At 37.5% G+C, this 27,140-nt stretch overlaps 1 protein-coding gene across 6 annotated transcripts in view; it reads left to right on the top strand.

Annotated features, from left to right (window-relative positions):
• Window positions 1-27,140, top strand: part of Nipped-A (Transcription-associated protein Nipped-A) — a 1,216,281-nt gene that overhangs the window by 602,616 nt on the left and 586,525 nt on the right. For all 6 annotated transcript variants that reach the window (XM_090382460.1, XM_090382459.1, XM_090382462.1 and 3 more), the window contains one exon: window positions 22,891-23,732. In XM_090382460.1, coding sequence (XP_090238586.1) covers window positions 22,891-23,732 — 842 coding nt within the window. The remainder of the gene's footprint in view (window positions 1-22,890; window positions 23,733-27,140) is intronic.

Raw genomic sequence — 27,140 nt, 5'->3', positions numbered from 1 at the left:
TTGATCATCTTAACTCCTGGGCAAAGGCCAATAGTTTCAGGTTCTCATCGGAGAAGACCATTCACATTCATTTTGCTGCAAGCGTAATCTTAACCCCGAACTTGAATTAAGACTTGGACAAAGCACCATTCCAGTAGTAGCAGAAACGAAGTTCTTGGGACTCATATTTGACAACAAGCTGACATTTCTCCATCATATCCGTCAGCTATGCACCAAATGCACGAGAGGGCTGAACCTTCTCCGTGCTCTCTCTTCTACCTGTTGGGGCTCAGACCGGTGCACGTTACTCCGTTTTTGTCAGGCACTTGTGCGGTCAAAATTAGATTATGGGTGTCAAGTGCATGCATCTGCCAGGAATAGCCTTTGGTGGCTTGATCCCATCCACCACTAGGCTATTTGCATTGCTACTGGTACATTAAGAACATCTCCTGTCCAAAGTCTTTATGTTGAAGGTAATGAACTGTCTTTGTCCCTTCACCGAAAACAGTTATTTCTGCTGTATGCTGTCAAGTTTAAATCCCTGCCAGACCATCCCACGTGGACATCTGTTTTTGAGCCATGCTGGGAAAATCTGTACAACATTCGTAAGACAGCTAATCATCCATTCGGTATCCGTAAGCCCCGAGTGCCAAGCGATAGTGACAAGTGATTTTCTTCCTGCGAATATATAGTGCTCTCCCAAAGTGATATAGTTTTGTTTCTTTTCTAGGATGACCTGTTTTTGTAAAGTACTTTAAAGGTCAAAAGAAAGAAAGAAAGAACATAGAAAGCAAATACACCTTTCTGTTTTTTTATTCTATATATTCATTAATAACCCTCTACTTACTTTAGCAACATCTTGGTCACTGGCAGCACCACTCCTCCCCCACGTGGCAGGGTCAGTAACCTGGGGGGACAAGAGATGGAAAAAAATGAATTTCCACGTTTAGAGCGAAAGAGCTCTCAACAAAGTTAAAATCACAATACTGACCATGACTTCTTCTCTCTCTCGAAGAGAATGAAAAAATACATTGGCAGACAGGAATCACCAGCATTCCTGATAATACATTCTCTGTCAACACAACCTGTGGGCAAGCTCTTTTCACCATTTAGAGATGCCTTGAACATGCTGCTGGTTCCACAAAAATGGTGAAACACCTTCATTATGGAGATTTATTAATAGAGACCATCAATCCTCGACACTGAACTATTATTACATCTAACATCCTTGAGTGGAATCCCAGTTCAAATCACACCACGTACCACCCTCAATTCTTCAAAGGGGGTGATCACTGAATGGGATTTATTGAATGTTCCTGAAGATGAAATAGTTCAGGAACTTAAAGATCAAAAAGGATCATGATCCGAAAAGATGGCAGTTTAGTCCCTATCTGGAGTATAATTTTAGCTTTCAGTTCTCCAAACCTACCAGCTTCAGTCAAGGCAGGATATTTAAACTGTTGCATTCGGCCATATATCCCAAACCCCCTAAGATGTTTTAAATGCCAGAAATTTGGCCATTCCCAGAGAGCATGCCGTGGAGGTGCACATGTGCAAACTGTGGGTATAAAACTCATACGCAAGCAGAATGTAAGACACCAACTCCACTGTGTCCAAATTGCTAGGGCAACCATCCAGCATATTCCAAAGACTGTGACCTCTGGAAGTTGGAAAAAAAAAAATGCAAAAATAAAAAATTGAAAATAAAGTTCCCTACCAAGAGGCAAGAAAACAAGTAAAATTAAGTATGCCAAAATGCACCTATGCTTCTGCTACTTACAGTCACCAATCAGTAGCTGTCAGACAGAAGTGTCCATCCATCCATCCATCCAGACACACTGATCTTAGCCTGGGCTAGATCAGTCCTCTAGGTCCAGCATCCATCTCCACCAAACGTAGTAGACCAATGCAATAATACACCACTGGCAGTTCCATCCCAGAGACTTCCCCATTGTCAAGCAGTCGATAATTTGCAGAAATCACATCCTGTTTAGGTGAAGCAATCTCATCTATCAAGCATGGACACAGATGATACAGCCAACCAAGATCTGCTTGATTAATACGTGCTCATGATGATATGGAAGAAAGCAATTTGAGGTTGTCACAGACATTCTCTCAGATATGCCAGACAAGCTGTACTTACTACCTGGGAGTCTAAAACGCTGATGGAACTGATATTCGGGTCACACTCAAGTCAAGTGGACCCAATTTCTGCGAAGTCCGGATGGTCTGTGACAGCCAAATCCTCTGCTTGCACCTTCACGATCGTGGGACTGTTAGTAATCCTGGCTTATAACCTCCATGCACAAGTACATGGTGGGTGACCACCCAGGTGTGAACCAATGTAAGCAGGGGTCGAGGTGTGGCGCCCACACCACATGGAGGAACGCCGCCCCTCTATGTTACCAGGCAGTACTAGGTGGTAGATGACTCTCATCAACCGGTGAAATACCACCACTTTGCTTATTGGAGGCTTGAAGTGGTGGAACCCATGTTTAGTCTCTAGAGCCAAGTTCCGGTCAATCCTTCCCTATCTCTTCCATCATACAGTATGATTGATGACTTTTGAGGTTATGATGAACGTCGTGGCGAGATCCAATATTCCTTACATTTCGAGGGTACAGCTCTAAAACGGTGTTCGCAGGCCGGCCGCTAGTTAGTACACGGACCGAACCTATTGGTAACTCTCTAGGAGGCTTCCGGATCAGCTAGTGTATAATCTTGCTACCTCTACTGTGCCAGATAGTGACTGGAGGGAGTCCGAGTAGTGTGTATGCGGGCAGCATTGACGAGGCCACGTTATGTCAAGGATCTGGGTATATTTTTACCACATGTATGCAATATCCAAAAATTTCATTACTTCATACAGCATGTCCCACCCACTTTTTCTTACTATTGAATACACCATGAATTGTCAAACTAATAGAGCAAGCTTATCTGCGAAAAGATCTAAACCTCCCAAGGACTTCCTAATTCATTTCACAAATATACGTGGTCTTAATTCTAATCTCAACAATATCCATTTCCACTTGCAATCTGCCAAACCCCATGTACTTTTTCTGACAGAATCTCAGTTATCGGCTGATTCAACTACTGCTCATCTCAGATGCCCAAATTATTCGGTGTATGATTCCTTTCGCCTCAAAGGTGGTACTTGTGCATATGTCCGTTCCGATATTCCCCATCAGAGACTTGGTAATTTGGAATCTCCTCTTTTCGATCTTCTGTGGCTTAAAATCTCTCTACCTCATTGTGTCAAATTCAGCTGTTGTCTCTACCTTTCTCCCAACTCCACTAATCACTTGGAGCTCTTTGGCTTCCTTTCTTTGCAACTTGACTTTCTCCAGACCAACTTTCCTAACAGTGAGGTAATTTTCCTTTGTGATTTTAATGTTCACAACTCCAGCTGGCTTCCGTTTTCTAGTCACACCGACCCTGTAGGTCGAGATGCTGAGGCTTTTGCAATTACTAATGACCTAACACAGATTGTTCATTTACCTACAAGAATACCAGACAATCCTAATCATACAGCCAATACGCTTGATCTTTTTCTCACAAACAACCCTTCTAAATACACGGTCGAAGCCGACCGGGCTAGCCAGGTGGGTAAAGTACCTGCCTTGCAACCCAAAGGTCGTGGGTTCGATTCTTGCCTCGGGCTTGGATCAAAGTAATGCAAAAACCTTGGGAGGTGCATTACGGCCACAGAAGCCTATGCGCCAACAACTACCAAAAAAAAAAAAAAAAAAACACGGTCGAAGTGAGAGGTCCTTTAGGCACTTCAGATCACAACTTGGTGATTGTCTCTTCTCCAATGGAACCTTTATCTCATGGATATTCCCAACCTCGTGTTGTTTTGCAATACAAGAATGCAAAATGGGATGACCTGCGAGACTTCTTTTCTTCTTTTCCTTGGTTGGATTACTTTTTCAAAACTTCTGATGTCAACGTTTGCTCAGATCGTGTCAGTGAAATTATTCTTGCAGGAATGGAATCCTTTATCCCACGCTCCACTTTAAAATCTCGTCCTTTATCTAAACCTTGGTTTTCCAATAAATGTGCTAAGGCTGTCCAAGAAAAGAATGTTGCATATCGTAATTGGCTTGTTTCTAATTCTTAAGTTTCATTTTCTGCCTACACCAAAGCCCAAAGCTCGCAACAATTGTAAAGCAGTTATTAATCAGTCCAAACTAGAGTTTGAACAGGCTAAGAGTACAAAACGTGCTTCTTTCCCTAATGGTAGCCAAGCATTCTGGTCTCTTGCCAAAGCTATTGGCCGGAACTTTTGCCCATCTCTGCTCCCACCTCTGTCCAAACCAGATGGTTCTGTTGTCACTTCAGCCAAGGATAAAGCTGACCTGCTAGCATCCCATTTTTCTTCCAGCTCATGTATTAATGATCTTGGTAAAACACCTCCCACCATTCCCAACATCTGGGGTGGTGCCCCCAAAACCTCTCTCAGGCTTCTTGATTCCATTCAGAAGAGGGCAGTTAGGTTAATTAATGATTCATCTCTAACAGAGTCTCTCCACTCGCTTTCTCATAGACGCACTGTTTCTGCTGCATGTCTCTTCTACAGATACTTCCATGGGCACTGTTCTTCTGAATTGGCTTCTATAATTCCCGCTCTCTCTTTCAAAACAGTCCGAACACGTGCCATCACCAGCGAACATCCATTTACTGTCCAACTTAAAACCCACAGAACCAACTTTTCATCTTCCTCATTTATTAATTCAACTGCCGTTGTCTGGAACAACCTTCCTTCATACGTATTTCCTGAAAATTACATTCTACAGAAGTTCAAGTCCAGTGTCAACAAATATCTTCTTTCGTCTTCTCAACCTCCAACCCAAGAACGGTACTAAGTACTATAGGTTCTAATACCTCTCGTGTTTGGGGTTCACATAAAAAAAAAAAAAAAAATTGACCCCAGCGGCTCACACCTAGTAAGTATGATGGGCTTGGCACACCCAGGGTTCTGTGCAGCCATGTGCCTACAAGAAACGAATTTCACCAAAAATCTTTGTTTCAGTCAAAAACTATACCATCTTCAGAAAAGATCGATCTGAAACTAACAATCCCCATGTAAGAGCAGCTGTACTCGTGGAATCACAAGTTACCTCCAGGCGCATTCCATTCAAACACCATTAGAAGCTGGTTGCTTCTAATGGTGTATAGTTATTGGTATCACATTGACAGTGGTCTCGATATATCTTCCGGCAAACTATCCATGTGCATTTTGGGATCTGGAAAACGTTATTTCTCAATTACCGTCTCCCATCTGTCTTTTAGAAGATTTTAATGGACATCATCCATTGCGGGGTTCTGTGGTCTCAGATGGATGTGGTGAGATTATTCAAATGCTGCTTGACATAGAGAATTTGACACTATTTAACACTGGCTATCCCACTTACATCCATTTTCCTACTGGGTCAACCACTGCTATAGATCTATCAGTCTGCTCTCCAATCCTCTTCCCAACTAGAGAGTGGGCAGTATGTCACAATCCTCTAAACAGCACTCATTTTCTGCTGATTTGTAGCTTTGTAGTTTCTGTTTGTATGGAAACAAAACGAAATTGAGATTTTTCAAAGCGAACTGGACAAAATACAACAATACAACGATACAAAGGTAGGCAGGGTTGTCAAGGACACTACTGGCACTATGCTGCTGCAACAGGATCTGGAAAGGTTGAGCAGATGGGCTGAGAGGTGGCAAATGAAGTTTAACATTGACAAATGTAAAGTACTACACATGGGAAACAGCAACCCCAGAGCAACGTATCAACTCTGTGGTATTACACTGACAGTGGTAGAGAATGAAAGGGACCTGGGGGTGGTTGTGCAGGCAGATATGAAGTTCTCTGAGCAGTGCAGACGGGCTGCAAGAGTAGCTCATGGTGTATTGTCAATGATATATAGGAATTTTTCTAGCAGGGATAAGGAGGTGATTATTCCCTTGTATAAGGCAATGGTCAGGCCACACCTAGAGTACTGTATACAGTCCTGGAGGCCTCATTTCAAGAAGGATGTAGAGCTGCTGGAACGGGTACAGAGAAGGGCAACAAGATTAGTGAATGGAACAAAGGGGTGCTCTTACGAAGAAAGGCTTAAGATTTGCAAATTACAGTGTCTGGAGACTAGGCACCAGCGAGGTGATCTGATAGAGGTGTATAAAGTATTGAATGGTTTGAGCATGCTCAATGCTGATGGGATTCTTCCTCTCGCTAAGAATAATCACCTGAGAGGGCATAAATTCAAATTGAGGAAAGACAGATGTAGTATAGACGTGCGGAAATTTGCCTTTAGCCAGCGAGTGGTTGGTTGGTGGAACAGACTTCCATCCCTTGTCGTGGAAGTTGATAGCCTAAATAAGTTTAAGGCTCAGCTGGACAGGTATTTTGAACGAACAGAGGAGTGAAGTGGGAGTGGTTTTTTTTTTTTTTTTGGCTGATGCTGCATAAGCTTGCTTTCTTGCATCAAATGCCTCTACTAATGCTAATGCTAATGCTAAAATTTACCAATCATGTATATTTTGATGAGGATATTGAGTCTTCTGCTATTGACACTGCCACCGATCAATCACAATGCAGATACTAACAGCTGCAACAGCTGCCATCCCATAGTTTCAAATAAGAAACCATCGGTATAACAATCACTGGTGGAATGGTGATTCTAACAAAGTGAAAAGGGGAAAAAAAACATAGCATGGAACACCTCCTGCAAATATCCCACCACTGCCAACCTTATTAACTTCAAAAGACTGAGAGCCAAAGCTCGTTTCATTCGGCGAAAGGCCAAAAAATATTGATGTGTAAAATTTGTCTCCTTAATCAACAAAGATACTGACACCCAAATAATTTGGGAAAAAATAAAGAAGCTAAGCAGGATATATCACCTTCTCCTATTATTAACTGAAATGGGAAGGAGATCTCCTCTCCTGGAGAGATTGCCAGTTCCTTAGGAACTGTGTTCTGTGAATTGTCTGCCTCAAGCACATATCAACAGCCTTTTCAAAAAATTAAAACCGAAACTGAACTTAAAAGCTGCATGTCCTTTACCCTACAACCAACCACTCACAATATCTGAACTGAAAGAATCTATGTATACCTCAAACAGCGCTTCTGGCCCTGACGGAATTTACTATATAATGCTTCAACATCTTAATCAGAAATCACTATCGTCATATTCTTCCATTGCATGATTTCCTGTGCGGACGTGCCTTTCTGCCGCTCTTGGAATAGAGAAGTTTTTTCTGATTTATTTTCTGCTTTATTAGTTTAAATTGACATATTAACTTATTTCTAGAGTAGCTTTATATTCCTATTTACGGTACTTAAAGTTAAAATAACTTAGATAGAGATTTTGTAGGTATTACTTAGTATCGGAAAGGGTATCAAATCCACGTGTTTACCGTTCATAAACGGCCGCCATTGCTACGTGAAAATTAATCAGTAAAATCTATTAATCTTGTCGAACTTCATTGGCAATTAAATTGTAATTTTAACTATACATATAACCACTTAGGTTACGGAACATAAATAATTAGTAAAAATAAATAATTAATACATAACTTGATACAGAAGTTATATAAAGGGATTTCGTAGATAACACTCGTTACTGAAGCGCGATACAGCATATCCGGAATTCGATAGCATTAGCTTTGTATAGTATAGTGCATAATATAATATTGTCAATTAATCAGTACATCTATTAATCTTGTTAAACTTCATTGTCAATTAAATTGTACTTTTAACTATATATATATAACGACTTAGAGTACAAACGTAGCAAATAATTAATACATACTTGATACGGAAGTTATATAAAGGGAACTCGTAGATAACACTCGATACTGAAAAATAAATATAGCGTTATAACTGTGTTAAGATACAAGTTTAAGGTTTTAATTTTGTTCTGAAATTGTAATTTTATTGACATTTAAATCGAAATCATGATTCTGACCAGAGCAGCAAAGCAAAAGGCTCAAGCTAATGGGAGTGCTGTGACTCAGGGGAGAACTGAGGGGGGCGGTTGCCCCCTGAATCACGGCCTTTTAAGATGCACTGTTTGCTTGATGTTTGCGGAGCAATCGGGTACGGGACATGATACTGCCATGGGGGATGTCTTTGTGTGTGCACGATGCAAGGAGTGCAAGGAAATTAGGCGACAACTCGGCGTTGTTATGGGCCTATATGAGACCTTGAAGGACAGGGTGGATGCCCTCGAAGGAAATAAATTGAGGGGCCCATCAAGCTCTCAGCTGCCCACATCAACACCAGAGCTTGGACTTGGTCATCTTGCAACACAGAGGCAGCCCCCAAGGCAGAATGCGCTGGTCCAACAGGAACTAGTAGTTGTTGGTGACTCAATTGTCAGGGAAACGGGGAACATGCTTTGTAAAAAGGATAGGTGGAACAGGACCAGGGTATGTCTGCCAGGGGCAAAGGTTGATGACGTTGTAGAGCAGATATCATCTTTTAAGGGCACAAAAGGTGATATAGTTGTACACGTTGGCACTAATGATATTAAGAGTAGGAGACCAGCGGAATTACTTAACAAGTACAGGTCACTGTTGAAAAAAAGCCGTGAAGTAGGGTTGAATTTGAAAGTGTCTGCAATTCTGCCCAGACACGATAGGAGGGAGTATATGATGAGAGCCTTGTCGATCAATTCGGCCCTGGAAAGATTGTGCAAGGCTGAAGGGGTAGAATTTTTTTCAGCCTGGACTGTACTTGTTAACAGGAGAGATTGCTTCTACAGGGATGGGATACACTTAAATAGAAAGGGTGCAAGAATATTTACTGATGCTATCGAGGCAGTGTTAGGTGGGTCGGAAAACTGCTAGCTTGGGGGGAGACAAAGACTAATGGATTAACAGTAGCCACGGGCAGAGGTGAAAGAGATTCTTGCACTGCTTCTATTGGAATGAGCAGAAGCCTGAAAAACAAGATGCAGGATATTTCAGAGACTGCTGGAAGTCATTGCGGTACAAGTAAACACATGGGTTGTGTTAGGGTAGCTAAGAATAGAAACAGGTGCATGTATACTTGCGTGTACACTAATGCTAGGAGTTTAGTAAATAAATTTGATGAATTTGAGGTATTACTCAAAACATCAAAGGCAGATATTGTTGGGGTATCAGAGACGTGGTGTCACACAGATATAAGGAATGCAGAACTGGAATTTGGGGAGTACAACGTCTACAGAAAAGATAGACAGGATAGGAAGGGAGGAGGGGTTATGCTATTAGTTAAAAAACACATAAAATCCAAGGAAGTGAAGCCAGTTGACATCGCTGGACAGTGCAGTGTTGAGTCAGTTTGGTGTGACATAAGCATAGGTAAATCAAAATTGAGAGTAGGAGTGTGCTATAGGCCTAATGACTCTGATGAGTATAATAAGATACTGTACAGGGAAATAGAGTGGGCCAGTAAATCAGAGAGTCTTATAATGGGGGATTTTAATTTCCCAGATATTGACTGGAATTTGTGAGTTGGTCACTCACACACTAGCAAGGCTTTTGTGGATTTATTGGATGATTGTTTTCTACACCAGCATGTTCGGGAGGCAACTAGAGGGAGTAATACTCTTGATCTGATTATCAGTAGTGATTCTTCATGCATTAGGAATCTGCAGATAAATGAACCACTGGGTGGCAGTGATCACAGTGTGCTGAAGTGGGATTTACTCAAGGAGGTAACTACCATCAGAGGTAAAGGGAAGGGTTTTTGCTTTCGTAAAGGAGACTATGCTGGTCTGAGACAGTATTTAAATTCTATACAGTGGGACCAACTGATGATGTTACCAACAGCAAATTCAAAATGGGAAGCATTCAAGGAACTAATCTTGGAAGCTACCAGGCTTTACATACCAACCAAGAAATATTGTTCAAGGTTCAGGCCTAAATGGTTGTCAGATGAACTAATGAGACATATGGCAGAGAAGAAAAATGCATGGGATACATACAAATTAATGGGTGACGTGGAAGCCTATGATAGATATAAGTTGGTCTGTAACCAAGTCACAAAGGAGATTAGGCAGGCAAAGGCAGATTATGAGAAATCCTTGGCAAAGGATGCAAAGAAAAACAGAAAAGAGTTCTTTACCTATTTAAACTCAAGAAGGAAAGGGATGAATCAGATTGGTCCACTGGATGTTGATGGTTCAACAGTTGAGGATCCAGCTCAGGTGGCTAACAATCTAAACGAGTATTTTGCATCTACATTCACACATGAGGAGTTATTCAGGAAGGGGAATGTCGTAGGTGAAGTAAACATTGGCAGTGAGCTAGATGATTTTCTAATAACTGAGAGGAAAGTGGAGGAGAAATTGTTGAGGATAAACATAAAAAAGTCACCCGGGGTGGATGGGATCTATCCAGTTATATTAAAGGAGGCAGCAAAGGAAGTAAGCAAACCCCTAGCCATAATTATGAGAGCTTCTTTGGACTCAGGGGAGGTACCCATGGACTGGAGATGTGCAAATGTAACCCCAATTCACAAAGGAGGATCAAAGGCTGACACAAGTAATTATAGACCTGTTAGTTTAACTTCGGTTCCAGGAAAATTAATGGAGGCACTGGTTAAAGAAGCACTGCAGGATCATCTGGACAAGAATTCAGTTATAGCTCAGACACAGCATGGGTTTGTTAAGGGCAGGTCTTGTCTGACCAATTTGATTGGATACTATGATGTAGTCACAAAAGAACTGGATGCAGGGAATAACTTTGATATTATATATTTGGATCTTAGAAAGGCTTTTGATACTGTTGCGCATGGAAGACTGCTGCACAAATTGGAGAAGTGTGGCATTCGAGGCAAATTGCTGCTATGGATAAAGGGATGGTTGAGTGGCAGAAGACAGAGAGTGGTAATCAATGGACACTGCTCAACGTGGACTAATGTTATTAGTGGAGTTCCTCAGGGTTCAGTGTTGGGTCCATTGTTGTTTTCTGTATTTATAAATGATATTGATGATGGTGTATCAGGCTTAATGTCCAAGTTTGCAGACGATACAAAGGTTGGCAGGGTTGTTAAGGACACTACTGATACTATGCTGCTGCAACAGGATCTGGAAAGGATCAGGCTTAATGTCCAAGTTTGCAGACGATACAAAGGTTGGCAGGGTTGTTAAGGACACTACTGATACTATGCTGCTGCAACAGGATCTGGAAAGGTTGAGCAGATGGGCTGAGAGGTGGCAAATGAAGTTTAACATTGACAAATGTAAAGTACTACATATGGGAAACAGTAACCCCAGATCAACGTATCAACTCTGTGGTACTACGCTGACAGTGGTAGAGAATGAAAAGGACCTGGGGGTAATTGTGCAGGCAGATATGAAGTTCTCTGAGCAGTGCAGACAAGCTGCAAGAGTAGCTCATGGTGTCTTGTCAATGATATACAGGAATTTTTCTAGCAGGGACAGGGATGTGATTATTCCCTTGTATAAGGCATTGGTCAGGCCACACCTTGAGTACTGTATACAGGTCTGGAGGCCTCATTTCAAGAAGGATGTAGAGCTGCTGGAACGAGTACAGAGAAGGGCAACAAGATTAGTGAATGGAACAAAGGGTTGCTCTTACGAAGAAAGGCTTAAGTTTTGCAAATTACAGAGCCTGGAGACTAGGCATCGCCGAGGTGATCTGATAGAGGTGTACAAGGCTTTGAATGGCTTGAGCATGCTCAATGCCGATGGAATTCTTCCTCTTGCTCAGAATAATCACCTGAGAGGGCATAAATTCAAATTGAGGAAGGACGGATGTCGGATAGATGTGCGGAAATTCGCCTTTAGCCAGCGGGCAGTTGGTTTGTGGAATAGACTTCCATCGCTTGTTGTTGAAGTTGATAGCCTAAACAAATTTAAGGCTCAGCTGGACAGGTATTTCGAACGAATTGAGGGGTGAAATGGGAGTAGTGGTTGTTTTTTTTTTTTTTTTTTTTTTATTTTGGCTGATGCTGAATAAGCTTGCTTTCTTGCATCATATGCCTCTACTAATGCTAATGCTAATTGCTAAAATTTTACAATCTGATATTCTCACAACATATATTCCCCACTTCCTGACAACATTCTTATATAATAGCTGCACCGAAACCCGGAAAAGATCATTCAGTTCCTAGCAACTATAGACCAATTTCTCTAACCAGCTGCCTGAGTAAGACTTAGGTAAAAATGGTTCACCATCGACTCACCTGGTACCTTGAATCCCAAAACATAATCAGTAATAATCGGTTTGGCTTTCAAAAGAATAGATCTTCCCTAGACCTCATGACTAAAACCAAATCAAACATAAGAAACCCATTCATCAGAAATCAACATCTCGTCATTGATATAGAAAGGCCTTTTGATACCACATGGTGATACAGCATCCTAAGAGATCTCCATTCTATTCATATGAGAGGCCATATATTATATAAGTTCCTAATTTGATCTTGACTAGACTACGGAGCACTTGTTTATGACTCAGCTAGTAAGAGCATCTTAGCCCGTCTTGCACCCATCCAACACTCTTCTCTTAGAATAGCCCTAGGTGCATACAGAACATCACCAGTTTCAAGTCTTTATGTTGAGGCTCACCAACCTCCACTTAGCATCAGAAGAAAGATGTTGTTGAACTACTCAGCTAAAATTAAAATCCTGCCTACTCATCCTGTTTGGCTTCTACTGCATGATCCTCAATGGAAAACCCAGAATAATTCGGCTTACTGGTATCAGAATGCAGAATCTAACAGAAAGCTGGAACATTCAGCTTGATAATATCCTCAGAGAACCACAAGATCCAGATCCACCATGGACTAGCTTCATTCTTTCTTCTAATGAATACTTTTAGCAATGGGGTAAAGGTTCTATAGCAAATATTAACATCCCACAACTACATTTTGCTTATGCACAAAAGTACCCCAGTTTACCAAGATCTATACTGATGGTTCAAAGTCTGACAATCAAGCTAGTGTAGCTGCTGTCTTCTCTAACACAACGGTTTCAATTTCACTTCCAGCCAAATGCAGTAGTTATATTGCTGTGCTTGAAGCCATTAAGCTTTCTCTGAAAAACATCTCACTGTCAATAAATAAAAGCATAATACAGTATTTCTTCGATTCCAAGGTGCACGTCTCTAAAAATGGGGTGCATCTTAGAATCGATGCCGTCTTACAATCATTGTTTTTTTTATTTTTCCCCCTCACACTTTGCACACGGCACCACACGTTTTGTTTTTACGCGGAAACCCCGCCTCCAAGTTTGACCGTTATCGCATTCTCCAATTCCATTGGAGAATAAAGTGATGTGAGTGATTTCACGCGCTTTCAAAATTTGAAGCCACCATTACTTCGTTATAGTGGAGCTCACTCAGCGAAAACTAGGAAGTTTTGTTTGTATTTTCGAAAGTACGTATGAAGTGGAGTTACTGTATTTCCTTCATTTTGATCCCTTATTGCATATTGAAATGTTAAAAAGATTGCCCTAAGCCGCATTGAAACAAAAAGCTATTGTGTATGCAAAAGAACATGGAAATAGAGCTGCGGGTCGGCATTTTGACATTAGTGAAGTAAATGTTCGTCGGAGAAATGATCGCAATTCCATATTTTCATGCAAAGCAACAACCAAGTGCTTTACAGGGCCTAAGAAAGGAAGATTTACATAATTCGATGAAGCTGTGATACGTTTTGTAACTGAGACATGTGCAAAAGGATTACCCATCACTCGAAAAGCCATGCAATTGAAAGCCGGAGAAGTTGCCAAGTCCCTCGGAATAGAGAATATAATTTTTAAAGGCAGTCGCAGCTTGTGCAATAGACTCATGCATCGTAGTGGATTATCGTTAAGACACTGAACATCTATCTGTCAAAAAAGTCCTGCAGACTTTCAACAGAAGCTGATTAACTTTCAGCGACAGATAATGAAATTAAGGGGGGGGGGAAGAAACTGAGTTTAGTCAAATTGGAAATGCTGATGAAATCCCAGTCTTCTTCAGTATGCCTCGAAATTACACCATCAACACTAAAGGTGCTAAAGAAATCAAGATTATAAGCACGGGCTATGAAAAGAAGAGCATATCACTGTGATGCTCTGCATGACCACTGATGGTCAAAAGTTGCCACCGTATTTAATTTTAAATCGAAAAACCATACCAAAGAATGACATTTTTCCCCAAATGTTATTGTGCATGCACAAAAAAACAGGATCGATTTCGGCAGAGCTTACAGAAGACTGGCTAAATGTTTTGTGGAATAGACATCCCATAAGTCTTCTTAACCCAACTAGCATGCTAGTACTTGATGCATTTCGTGGACATTTGTCCGAACGGATCAAAAATAAAATCGTGCAAAAATATGGTGACTTGGTTGTGATTCCTGGTGGCATGACTAGCTAACTGCAGCCACTCAATGTTTCAATCAACAAACCATTTAAGGATTACTTGAGAAAGGAATATGAATCCTGACTGTTGACTGAATAACTTCCTTTGACAACTTACGGAAAAATTAAGAAAGCGCCAGCATCAAAATTGGCAGAATGGGTATTAACAGCTTGGAAGCTAATCCCAGGAAGAATATTGCAGCACTCATTTAAAAAATGTTGCATCACCAACACTCTCAGTGTCTCAGAAGACTATATATTATGGGATAATGAAGATAACGGCGGCTCAGAAGAATCAGACTCTGAATGTGAAGTAGACTCTGATCAGAAGAAGTGATGAATAACATACCTACTGGTAAATATTAGTAAATTGAATTCTATTATAATGAAAATATTTGTTAGATTTATTTTAGCATTTTATTTTTTTTTTTCTTAGAATCAAAGCTTTTTTTTTTTTTTTCTGTTGGTGGTACTGAAATTAAGGTGCGTCTTACAATCGAAGAAATATGGTATATTCACAGATTGCTATTTTAGCTTTGAAAGGCACTTCCTCACCTAAGAATCCTTTATTAAAACTCATAAGACATAAGCCGATGTGTATTCATGAGTATGAGAAAACTGTTGTTATCTTCTCTTGGATCCCTGGTATGCCAGGAAATGAATATGCAGATGATGCTGCAAAGCATCCCAACTTAGCCTCAACAAATGATCTAGTCCCATATCCTGATTATAGACACAATATACAGAGAATATGCATGAAACAATGGATACTTCTGTGGAAAATGCAAACGAATAACAAGGTACTTCAAATAAACCTGAACCACAATTATGGACTTCTGGCCTTCGTAAAAATAGAAAAGAATTAGTAATCTTAGCCAGAACCCAAATAGGTCACACTCACCCCACACATCGCTATCTACTTACAGGAAATGATCCTCCTCATTGTATGAACTGCTCGCAACCACTTACAGGAAATGATCCTCTTCGTTGTATGTACTGCTCTCAACTACTTACAGTAAAATATATACTCCTTGAATGTAGCTTGTTCAACGCCTGACGAACAACTTTTAGTTTCATTTCAAATCTACTACAACCTGTATCTTTCAATAGCATTATAGGTAAAGAAACAAATATTTCTCTATTTAAAACAAATTTAAATTTATGACTGTTTCTAACTGCTGCACAAGAAGTCCTTTTATGTAAAGTCAGTTTATTGGGGAGGTGCAACACGGCCTATGTTGCCCTTATGGCAGAAAACACAACAACAATGGCATTCGTATCCAAGACCTATTCAGAAATTTGGACATCACGGTAGACAAAATTGCCCCATCACCTAGGCAATCCCTTCTACCCTGGCATTCTCATGTTCCCGTCTGTAACTTCTTTCTTAGCAACCGATGACTACCTGCAGCTCTTTTCAGTCCACCGATTTGAACATTCTGACTTTTTGACAGCCTTCACAGATGGTGCGAAGTCAGAGGTGTCTGTTGGACTGCAGCTGTCTTCCCAGATGATACCATATCTGAGCAGATCCCTGCCGAATGCAGCATATTTACTGCAGAGCTGCATGTAATTGAACTAGCCTTGGATCACTTACAAATACACTACCACCAAAAATGTGTTATATATACCGATTCTCTTAGTTCATTACAGGCTTTGTCATCAATGAGGAGCAATCCTCATCCAGTCTTATCCCAGGTACAGCAGAGGATACAGTCCTTTTCTGAATTGGAATTTGATATTTCCTTCTGCCTGATCCCCAGCTACATTGGGATCCTTGGAAATGATTTGGCAGACTCTGTAGCCAAATCGGTGACCTATTATAACTTATCTCTTAGTCCCCTATACAGACTACAGGCAAGTAATTCAAAAGAAACTGGGTTCCCAATGGCAACACTCTTGGCAGGCTAAAAATAAGTTAAACGAGATTAAGCCTGTAATCAGACATTGGCCGTCTAGTTTTCGCAGGGACTGTAAGGAGGTAGTTGTTCTAGCTGAGCTCCACATAGGACACAGTCATCTGACACATGCTTTTCTGCTTTGGGTTATTGACTGTCCTACGTGCAGGCACTATGACACCATTTTAACTGTGAAACATGTCTTTACTGAGTGTTGTAGATTTTTAAATGAATGCTGTTTATGTTTCATCTGGCAGAGTAGTCAGATGATTAAACTCATACACTCAGTCAGATTTTCGCTGACAAAGACGATATATCCACAATTTTTAAATTTTTTGAAAATTACAAACCTTTATACTCACATATAAATGTTTTTAGTATGTACCGTTTACATCTCTTTTTTTTTTACCTGAATTTATTATCTAAATTTACTTGTATTTTAATCATTTGTATTTACTGATTTCATTTTTAAGTTACTTGTGTCCTATTCTTTTTTAAAACTGGACTTAGTACAACATAGCCTTAGTCGCCATAAAAGCCAAAATCAAATCAAAATCTGATAGGACTCCCTGTGCTCTAAGATATAAGCAAGATAACTTGACAAGAGCTTTCTTGCCGACATAGCATATCCCACAGTCAGGACATTTGATGTGCTAAACAGCTACCCAGCAAGAATAAAGGAATGGGTGACTTTACTCAGCAAAAAATGGACTGGCTTCTCTGGAAGAATCCCATTGGTGGTGATGAGCATTCAGATTGTTTGTTTTGTTCAGTTTGAATCTCATATAATTGAGCCTTCATTATGTTTTAATTTATTCTGTCATTTTGTTTACATTAGCCGGTTAATTATTTGAGTTTATTTAAGTTTAATTCTGTTTAATTTGTCAATTGGAGGAGTATATTTTCAAATTAATTTTGTCTGTTATGTTTCCTTATTTATTCTGTCGCAGGTGGTGGCCATACATATTTTGTGTTTAGTTGATTGATTATTTCTCTCTGTGTCTAGGATATATCAGGACACCCACTGATGTTTGACTGTGATAGTGATCACTAATTGAAATTTTGAATTTTTTTTTTTTAGTTCAAAAGTGCTGGTGTACCTTTGAAGAGATAGTACTTGTGAGCTCCCTGCTTCTGTTTTCTGGTATTTTATATTATTATTTAAATAGCACTCTTTCTTTGGTAGCATGGATTTGTTTGTGTCTCTGGGCAAGGAGCCAAACATTCAGTCCTCTGGAGGTGCTTTGGTCTTTATTTTTCTTTCCTTTTTTTATTTTCTATTTTTATATTTATGAATTCTATTTTATTTTGAAATAAGAATGGATAGGTTTACAGGAGCTTGCCTTACTTTTATTGTCCTATTAGCAGCATTAATTTTCTGTATTTATTTCATGTTAAGTGTTCTCTACATATTCTTTAATAGCTATTGCAGTAATCAATAGAGTGAATATCGGGACTGCAGCGAAACCATAATTTTAAATTAGCATGGAAGAAAGTTTAATTGGCTATTGAAATATGTGAGAAATATTTAAAATAGAAAATTTTTCTTCACATAAGCCCATCCGAAAGCTCAAAAGAGATGAAATGAAAGAATTCTTTATATTTTAGAAAGAGTAGTAAAAATACAGGCACTCCCCAACATACGTAAGGGTTGCGTTCCACAGAACTCTGCGTAGGTCAGAATTTCCCTAAAAGCTAATGCAGCACTCGCATCTATGCCACTGAATTTGACTGAAGCAAAAAAGAAATGTTCGACGAACATGTAAATAGAATTATTTGTTCAGTTTTTTTTTATCTCATTCACAGGAAAAATTACAAAAATTTCAAAATTATAAAATTACAAAAAAGGAAGGAGACACACATAACATCAGCAAGTTTTACTTTTCAAGCATCGTTGCCAGAATCAACATATCCAGCTGATAAGTATGCCGCTGCAGAGGTTGAGGGCTATGGAAATTTAGAAGTGGTTTTTTCTAGCACATCACAAAATATCTCTGCTGCTGCAGAATCATTACTGACGATTTCATTGCATACTTTAACGTTGTGGAAACCTCGCCCGATGCTTGAACCTATTAAACCACCCATTGCTTGCCATGAACTTGACTTAGGGTTCGCCATACTTATGCTTAATATCTTCATAAATACTTCTTGCTTTTGCTCAAATGGCCATTGGACTCAGGGGTATTCAAAAGTGCTGGTGTCCCTTTGAAGAGATAGTACTTGTGAGCTCCCTGCTTCTGTTTTCTGGTATTTTATATTATTATTTAAATAGCACTCTTTCTTTGGTAGCATGGATTTGTTTGATTCGCTTCTGAATCTGATTTTCCATCCATATTATTAATAGCTTTTCCATCTTCGATATAGCACCTGAACACTGTTTTGTGATCACTGTTGATCTTAAATGCATTGATCCTTTAACATCATATTTTACACACGCACTGTCCTTTAAAATAGCGTTCACTGTTGAAGCAGCGAGACCTAATTCCGGTGCAATAGATGACAAACTTTGTCCTGTTTACTACTTCTTAACCATTTTCATCTTCATTTCTAAATCAGTTTTGTTTCGTTTCCTGGCACTACCACCACTTGCACTTTTTGTTGATCGCTTTCCCTTCATCATTGTAATACATAAATAGGAATGAAGAGAAGTTTCTCAAAATTTGTTTTTTATATGATTGAAGATTTCAGTGATGGGGGAACACATTTCACCATAATAACGTAAAAACCCACACAATTGCAGTTATCAGTATTATCACGATTGCAATAAGATCGAGTTTACTACCCGTTTATAATAGATTGCGTTAACAGAAATGCCCAATAAACCAGAAAGTGCAAATTGTTTTTATTGTTTTATGGTAGTGACCCCCAGAAATGTTCTTTAGAAAAAGATCAGCAAAGGCATTCAAAATTGATTCTTATAACGGAACATATAATAACGATGAAAGGGTAGTGCTCCATTATAAAAATGACCTTTTAGAGAGATAAACAGTTTATTTATATAGCAAAAATTTGAACTTCCAAGGTCTCGAAATGAATTACCAAAAAAAACAATGTGTTATTGGGTTCACATTGCGATGTTTTTACAATACCTCCATGTATACCTATGGGATGCAAAATACGTTTCCATTTTTTTTTTTTTTTTTTTTTAAGTTTACACCAGCTAGCAAAAACTTGCATAAAATCGAATTTACAGAAGCCAATTTGCCAATAACCATTAAATAAGAAACCTTTCTCAAATTTTAAATTTCATTCCTGATATTAACATGATTTTATATAAAGAATAGCAAAAATTTAAGAGAACTTAAAGTTACAAATAAAAAAGTATGGAGAAAGTCTGTTAAGACAGGAAGTTCAGAAAAGAAATTAAAGAAGCAGTTATAAAAAATATAAGAAACTCTCCCATATAGTGTTTTCCTCACTGATAGCTGACCCAGGTTTCTTTGAGAGTAAAATCTGTTAATAGCTCCTCAGTTGGTACCATTCCTGAATGCACGTTATGCCTCCCCAACTTTGACCATCACTTCCATTTTTCAGTGAGAAAGCTGAGGATTGTCAAAAACACATTCACAGTTAGTCTGGAGAAATTTGTAACCAGTTTTCAAGATTTATAATGTAATCCCCTTTCATTGACAATGACTTCCTTTTGTAAAAATATGATACAGCAGACTCCCGATTTACCGGGATTGGATTAACTGGGACAGTTCAAAACACCAAATTAAAAAAAAAAATCAACCAGAAATCATAAAATTAAAGTAATAACTAGAATAGGTATAAAGAGATGTTTTGTAAGTCGTAAATGTTTTGTTTGTTTTAGTGCATCGTGTCAATTGTCATGTTCCGTTGCACTGCAAAAAGACAAATTCTGTTTTGTTATTTATGTCAGAGATGTTGAAAATTTTTTTTTATAGTAAATATGTTTTTTTTTTTGTTTAGAAATCGCGAAAATGATGGGTAAACACAAAAGAGTTGCTCTTTCAGTTAAACAAAAACTTGGAAATTATTCAAAAGTTTTAAAACGGTGCATCCATTAAATATTTCAAGAACCATTATAATATTGGTGACCAAACCATATATGAAATTGTAAAAAATAAAGGGAAGCATCGTATTGGACAGGCGAGTAGTGCGTGTTAAGTTTTTGATCTATCAGCATGCTTTTTACATAGGTTGCTGATCATTTTTTGATACAGTAGGTCCATGACTTACGCAACTTCAGATTTACGTAAATTTTTTTTCAATTTTTTTTTTTAAGGATTGTAAAATTTAAAACAAACCAAAAAAAAATAATAAGCCGCACGATCACGGCACGCACAAATTTCACAAGTGAAATATGTAGTAACAAGCAAAAGAATAGGAAAGAAGAGAAGATTCTTAAAATTTATTTATGCTTTTTTTATGACTGAAGATTTCAGTGAATGGAACACACACACATTTCACTATAATAAGATAAAAACCCACAGAATTCCAACTATTGGTATTATTGCGAATGCAATAAGATCGAGTTTACTACCCATTTATAATTAATTAGATGCACTAAGAGAAAAAAACCAGTAAACTGGAAAGTGCAACTTGATTTTATTGTTTTTATGGTAGCAACCTCCAGAAATGTGCTTTAGTAAAATGTGAGCTCGTGTGTGGTGATAATAGTGAGTTTTCACTTTAACCCTGTAAAGTTCTTTACAGAAAATTTCATTTTGACCATTATCATGGTGCTGCCTAAGAGAATTAGTGACAGCAGTACAAAGAAAGCAATCAATTTGGATCAGAAAATTAAAATAAATAAGGATGTATGAAAATGGTCAAACATTAACAAGCATTGCGCCGAATTCAGATTTGTCAATAATAATATAGTAACAATATGTTATTAGTCACTCCCAAGTTATGTAAATGCCGACTTATGTAAGAAGTCCTGGAATGTATGTCGGGGACTTCTGTATTTTTGGATTAACCATGAAATCGATTATCTGTGATTTTTTTTTTTTTTTTTTTACCATCTATCCCGGAAAATCTAGAGTCTACTGTACTTAGTTTAATTTGTACATAATAGCAAAAATTGGATATCATTTTCGGAATCAGCATTCAGAAGTTGACACACAACAGATAAAATATTTAAGATAATCAAACCATCACAGCCCTCTGTTGTCAGTAGGCGTGATCTCAGAGGCTAAACCTAAATTCTAATCGATGTTAATCATTGAATGTGTTGTTTTTCCTGCCAAGATGGCTAATCTGATAATCAACTGTGAAAACTGCCTGCATGCATTTATGTATACCAGAATATTTATTTTCAATTTGACTACAGCAAAGGTGTGGGTTATATTAATACTTATGCAGTGTTTATTAAATCTAACTTGCTCCTTTGCAAAATTTTTAGGCTGCATTTTTTTGTATGCCGTGATTTCTAGAATGGATGTCATAAGTATTCTGAAATATATGAATCAGTAGATGCAAGCTTCATGTGTGCAATATATCAAAATTTCCTCCCAATTCTAAAATATTTCTGAATGCAGAAATTGACTGCTTTTTAAAAAATTGATAAAATTAATAAATGAAAATAACATTACATTTCACATTTGGAGAATTGGCTGGTCTAGACTTCTCAGTCATTGAAACGTGATAATTACTTTCAATAAATAAAAAAATAAAAAGTGAAAGTCACAGCTGTAAATGCAGTGTGGCCCGCATTTGTGATAATGTGGATGTAAGTGTTGTCAAGTTGAGGCCAGCATGTATTTGCAGTAATGAAGCAATTATAACATGGAAGAACTAGGATTTACATTGGCATGACAGTAGGGTCATGTGATATCACAAAATCATTCTCTTATGGATCCTCCTTAGGAGTAGACTTCAGTCCTGGAACTGAAGTCTATTCCTATTCATCCATTCAGAGTATGAACGGATGAATGCGTGAATTTCTTTGTAAGATCTATAGAGAAACCTTTCAGAGATGATTGCATGAGTAGTCCTTCATTGACGTGAAATTAAGTGTTTATGAAAAAGGAAACATTAAAAGTTATAACAATGTCATCACACCCTTGCCTCTACAATTATGACATTATGACCTTTCATAAAAAATATTATTGCAACTGATGCAAACTTGATAAGATCCCTGAATGGTAAACAATGTTTCTGGTTTTGGGATTAGGTATGTAGTTTTTGCATTGGAAAGGTTTTCAAAAGCGCACACTAGGATAATTATTTTTCTCATCTCTCACACCTATGGGAGGATGAAGCACCAAAATATAATGCTTATATGTCTTTACAATGAAAAATCACTTAATAGTTTTTATTTGCTAAATATTGTCATAGCCTATAAGTATAATGTATATTTGTGATATGTACAGTAGTATTAATCAGAAAAAAAAAAATTTTTTTTAATAAGAAATATTTATACATGATTGCCCTAAGTTTATAGATATTATGCAGTGCTTACATCTAATTATTTTTGGATGCTCACTTATATACATAATATTTAATGTAAATTTCTAAGTAATACTTAGAGTATTTATGAATTTCTTGATTATCAATGACATACATTTGTCCTAAATTTGTTTAGTGAGCATCTTCCCTAGATTTTTGAAATTACTATTTTTCAAGTATATATTAAATAGTAGTATGTTTAACCAATTGCTTATTTAATTTTTATATATTTTTTCTAGTTTCTTCTGAAAGGAGAGAAGGGCAAACCATTCCGAGAGTTTCTTCAACAAAATCCATCTCGACTAATTAGCATGGCTCTAGGTTTATCACAGTCCACTTCTCCTATACCGTCACCCGCTGGGCTATCTCTTGCTCCAGGTGTTACAAGTCCTGTTTCTGTTTCTATCTCTCCTTCTAAGAATGAACTTCAATACCAGTCTATTCGTATTGTTAGCCTACTAGTAAAGTATGATGACCAGTGGCTTTCAGGACAGAGTCAGTTAATACAGTGTCTTAGAAAGATTTGGATATCTGATGATTTTCAGGAGAGGCATCAGAAGGCAGATGGAGTTGACTTTGCACAGTGGAAGGAACCAAAATTACTTGCCAAATGCCTCTTAAATTATGTGAAACATCATCCAAATGAGATTGAGCTTTTATTTCAACTCCTAAGAGCATTTACAGGACGATTCATTCCGGATTATGAGTTTTTGAGGGACTTTTTAGAGAATACTGTAGCAAGCAATTATACAGTGGAATGGAAGAGACGAGCATTCTTCAGATTTGTGGAACTTTTTCATGATAGTGCTTTTCCTCAAGATTTAAAGGCAAAGATTCTTCAGTACATTATTATTCCATCTTTTGCAGTGGCTTTTGAAAGAGGAGAAGGAGAACGTCTTATTGGGGGTCCCCCAACACCAGATCAGGATCCACCTGAAAATGTCATTAGTGTATTTATCAATAGAGTTATTGAACCAGAAAATCCATTTGGTACTTCAGATGCTGTCCGTATTCTTTTATTGCAGTTTTCTTGTCTTTTGGTTGAACAGGCTTCTCCCCACATCCATGATGCTGCTAATAAGTAAGTTTTATCATAGATATTATTAGTAGTATAGAAAGTATATTATAACTAGAGTAAAATATATAAAATGGGCATATATTATTCACCCCATTAAACTGTCATAAAAACAAAAGTATGTCAGATGAAGAAAAAAATAAATAAATTATTCATTTTATTTGAATAAACAACTCAAAAAGTTTCACTAATTTCATAAAGTAATGTCACATAACTAAATAGCAGATTGAATAAGCTCAATCTTATTATGGCATTACCACAACAGAAAGTAATGTGTGCATTAAAAACCATCTTCCAGATGGTGTTTTTCCAACAGTGGTTGATCAAAATAATATCGTGTGTCAGAAAGGGACAAGGAAGCAGATGTTTGACAAAGGTTGATATGAAATTGAATTGAATATCATTGTGACGTCTTTCAGGCCTTAAATGGAGTCCCTGTAGAAACCTGCTATCACCTTTGTGAAATTTTTTGAGTTATTCTTTCAAATAAAATAAACCTTTTCCCTTTATCCACTGTACCCATCTTTTTACAGCAGTTAGTAATGTGGTGAATAACATGCCCACCTGTATTATGACTATAATCATTTGGTATGTTGAGTATTATCTAAACAACTGTGTGTAAAATCTGTGTCATAGAACCATTAGGCAACCATACATAAATGCTGTTTATATTGAAATAGTATTTCTCTGAATAAGCCACAACATGATAATTTCTATCACAGGGTTCAAATCCAAGGCAGCAGGACAGCATTGTGCCTAAAAACTCCAACCCATGCCCCGTATTTTACAGTTTAATTTTGTGACAAGCATCAAAGCTGAATGCTCATTTATTTTATTTTATTTTATTTTTTATTTTTTTATAGTTGTCGCTTGCAAAAGATTTGTGCAATTTCAATAAAGGCACAGTTTGATGCATGCTTGGAATGTTAAACTATCAACATTCTGTTCTGAAACAAATCTTAGTATTGGTTGAAAGAGCTGTCCTGCATAGCAAAGAATCATAACTCACCCAATTGTATCCATCTTTCATTATGATTTCCGTTTTGTAATTATTAAAATAATTACAAAAGGGGAAATTTTTTCTTTCATAATACAATTCATTCAAAATTGATTCTTTTTTTTTTTACTTTTGCTTAATGTAAATCAAATTTTAATGAAATTTGTAAAGGCAGCAGTAGTAGTAATAGTAGAGGCATGTGATGCAAGAAAGCAAGCTTATGTAGCATCAGCCAAAAAAAAAAAAAAAAAAAAAAATTTCACAAATCCATTCCCTCTAACAGTTCAATTTGTCTAGTTCCTCCTTGAATTTATTTAAGCTATCAACTTCCACAATAACAGGTGCAAATTTGTTTCAGCAATCAACTACCCACTGGCCAAGGGCAAATTTTTGCAGTAAATTAGCTATGTACAGTATTTTCAAAGCCAGAATATTATCAACAAAACAAAAAAAATAGAAAGTGAATTGTTAGTCATACAATAAATACCGAAACTTTTATCCTTGAAAACCATCATCAATACAGGAAAACCATACTTCGGGTAGTGTTATGTTAAAGTGAAAAAAAAAAAAAAGTTAGAAAAGATTTTGGTCTACTTTAAAAGTGACGATACATGTCAAGAAATATACAAAATACCTTCAGGTTTAAAAACAGTCATAGAAGAAAACAATTTTTTTTTTTTTTTTTTTGTTTATTATATGCTTATTTGACTGGGAAGGAGTCAAGTTATGTTAGGTTTAATAAAAAAAAAAAAAAAACATAAAAAGCACTCCACGTTTATGGATTTCCTTATGAAGGAAAAGTCATTCATTTTTTAAAAACAATGTTTGAGTTAATTTTCAGGTCAATAATAATAGAAAGACTGAAATAAACACTTTTTGAAGGTTTTATAGTTTAAAAAATTGCTTGACTAATTAACATATATTAGTTATTACATAAAAGAGAAATATAATTGTTCTATATTTAGTTTGTTTTATCAAGTTTTCAGGCTGTTTACCACAGCACTTCCCAACACCAGGGTAGTATTTTGTTTTACAAAAAAAAGCAATGTTTGCTGCTTTCTTCTTTAAAAATGAACTTTGCACTTCAGTATGAAGTCCCTTCTTTTTACTTAGCAATCTCTTTTTATGTTAATCCTGGTTAAGATGGTGGAAAGTAATAAAATTATCTAGCTCTTGATTATAGCTACTTCATCCCAGGGAATCCAACTAAATGCAGCTGGGTGATAGCTATTTGACATTGAAAATTTGCCTGATGACATTTCAAGCATTGCTAGTCTCAAGGCTAAGAGCAGCTTACCTTATCAAGGTTCAAAACAATGAGATATTGCACAAAAGTTTTCTAAGATAAACAGAATCTCCGTTATAGATCAGAGTGAAAAAGTCAAAACCAGTTCTGGGAAATGAAGCTCTGAAAATTTTGCTACCCTTTTCTACTTGTGTGAAGCCAATTTTTCAGCAATTGGCATCACAAAAACTAAGCTTTAAAGCTAGCTACAACTAGAGAATGTTTAAGATGGAGCCTTTTAAAATATATAACCATAATATGAAGAACTTTCAAAGCTTGTACAAAGTCAAGACTCTCATTAATGTACTGATAACTGTTTTAAATTTTAATTGGTCACATAGTTGGTGTCTAGGATAAAATGAAATTTTATGTTTGGAGTAATCATTTGTCTAATATGTAAATTAAATACTGGAAGCTAGTCCTAGCTTGTTGCATTTCAAGCAGAAAAGAACGGAATTATGAAAATGTAAGTTTTTGCATAACTACTCTATTATCACCTAAATGTAATTATTAGTCACATTTTAATAACAATATACTTTATTTAGAGACAACAGTAAAGTAATTAAAAAGAAATACATTTATTAATTCAAAGCTAAATCAGTTCACAAAGCTGACTTGCAAACTTAATCTGGATCCAAGCCAAAAAATGTGTAAGACAATGATTAGACTACATCTCGAATGCTTCATCCAGGTTTAAAAATCTCATTTTAGAAAGGATGTAGGTCTGTTGAAAAGGTCTGAGAAGAGTAGCAAGGTTAGTCCTTGGCATAAAGGGTACTCTTACCAAGAAAGCCTTAGGTTCTATGAATTCAGCAAATAGAAGATAGGCATCTACAAGGAGATGTGACAAGTTTTTAAATGTGTTGAGTAAGCCAAATGCTTGTGGAATCATGACTCTTTCTCAGATGACACCACGTGCTTCTTGATTAGACCGGGGTTCGAGCCCGTCACCACCAAATACGGAGGATGCGGGAAGGTCAGGGAATGACCACCGCATATCCCGGAGCAATATGGCCTTAGTTGCTAATGCTCCTAAAAACCAAATAACAAATAACAATCTCAGATGACACACGAAGAAACTGAAACCTGTTTGCAGTCAGAGAGTAATTGATTGCTGGAATAAACCTCCCTT

This window comes from Mastigoproctus giganteus, chromosome 10, assembly GCF_048544385.1.
Source record: "Mastigoproctus giganteus isolate SK-2022 chromosome 10, ASM4854438v1, whole genome shotgun sequence".
NCBI classification, from domain to species: Eukaryota; Metazoa; Arthropoda; class Arachnida; order Uropygi; family Thelyphonidae; genus Mastigoproctus; species Mastigoproctus giganteus.
This window is presented reverse-complemented; position numbering and strand designations above follow the sequence as displayed.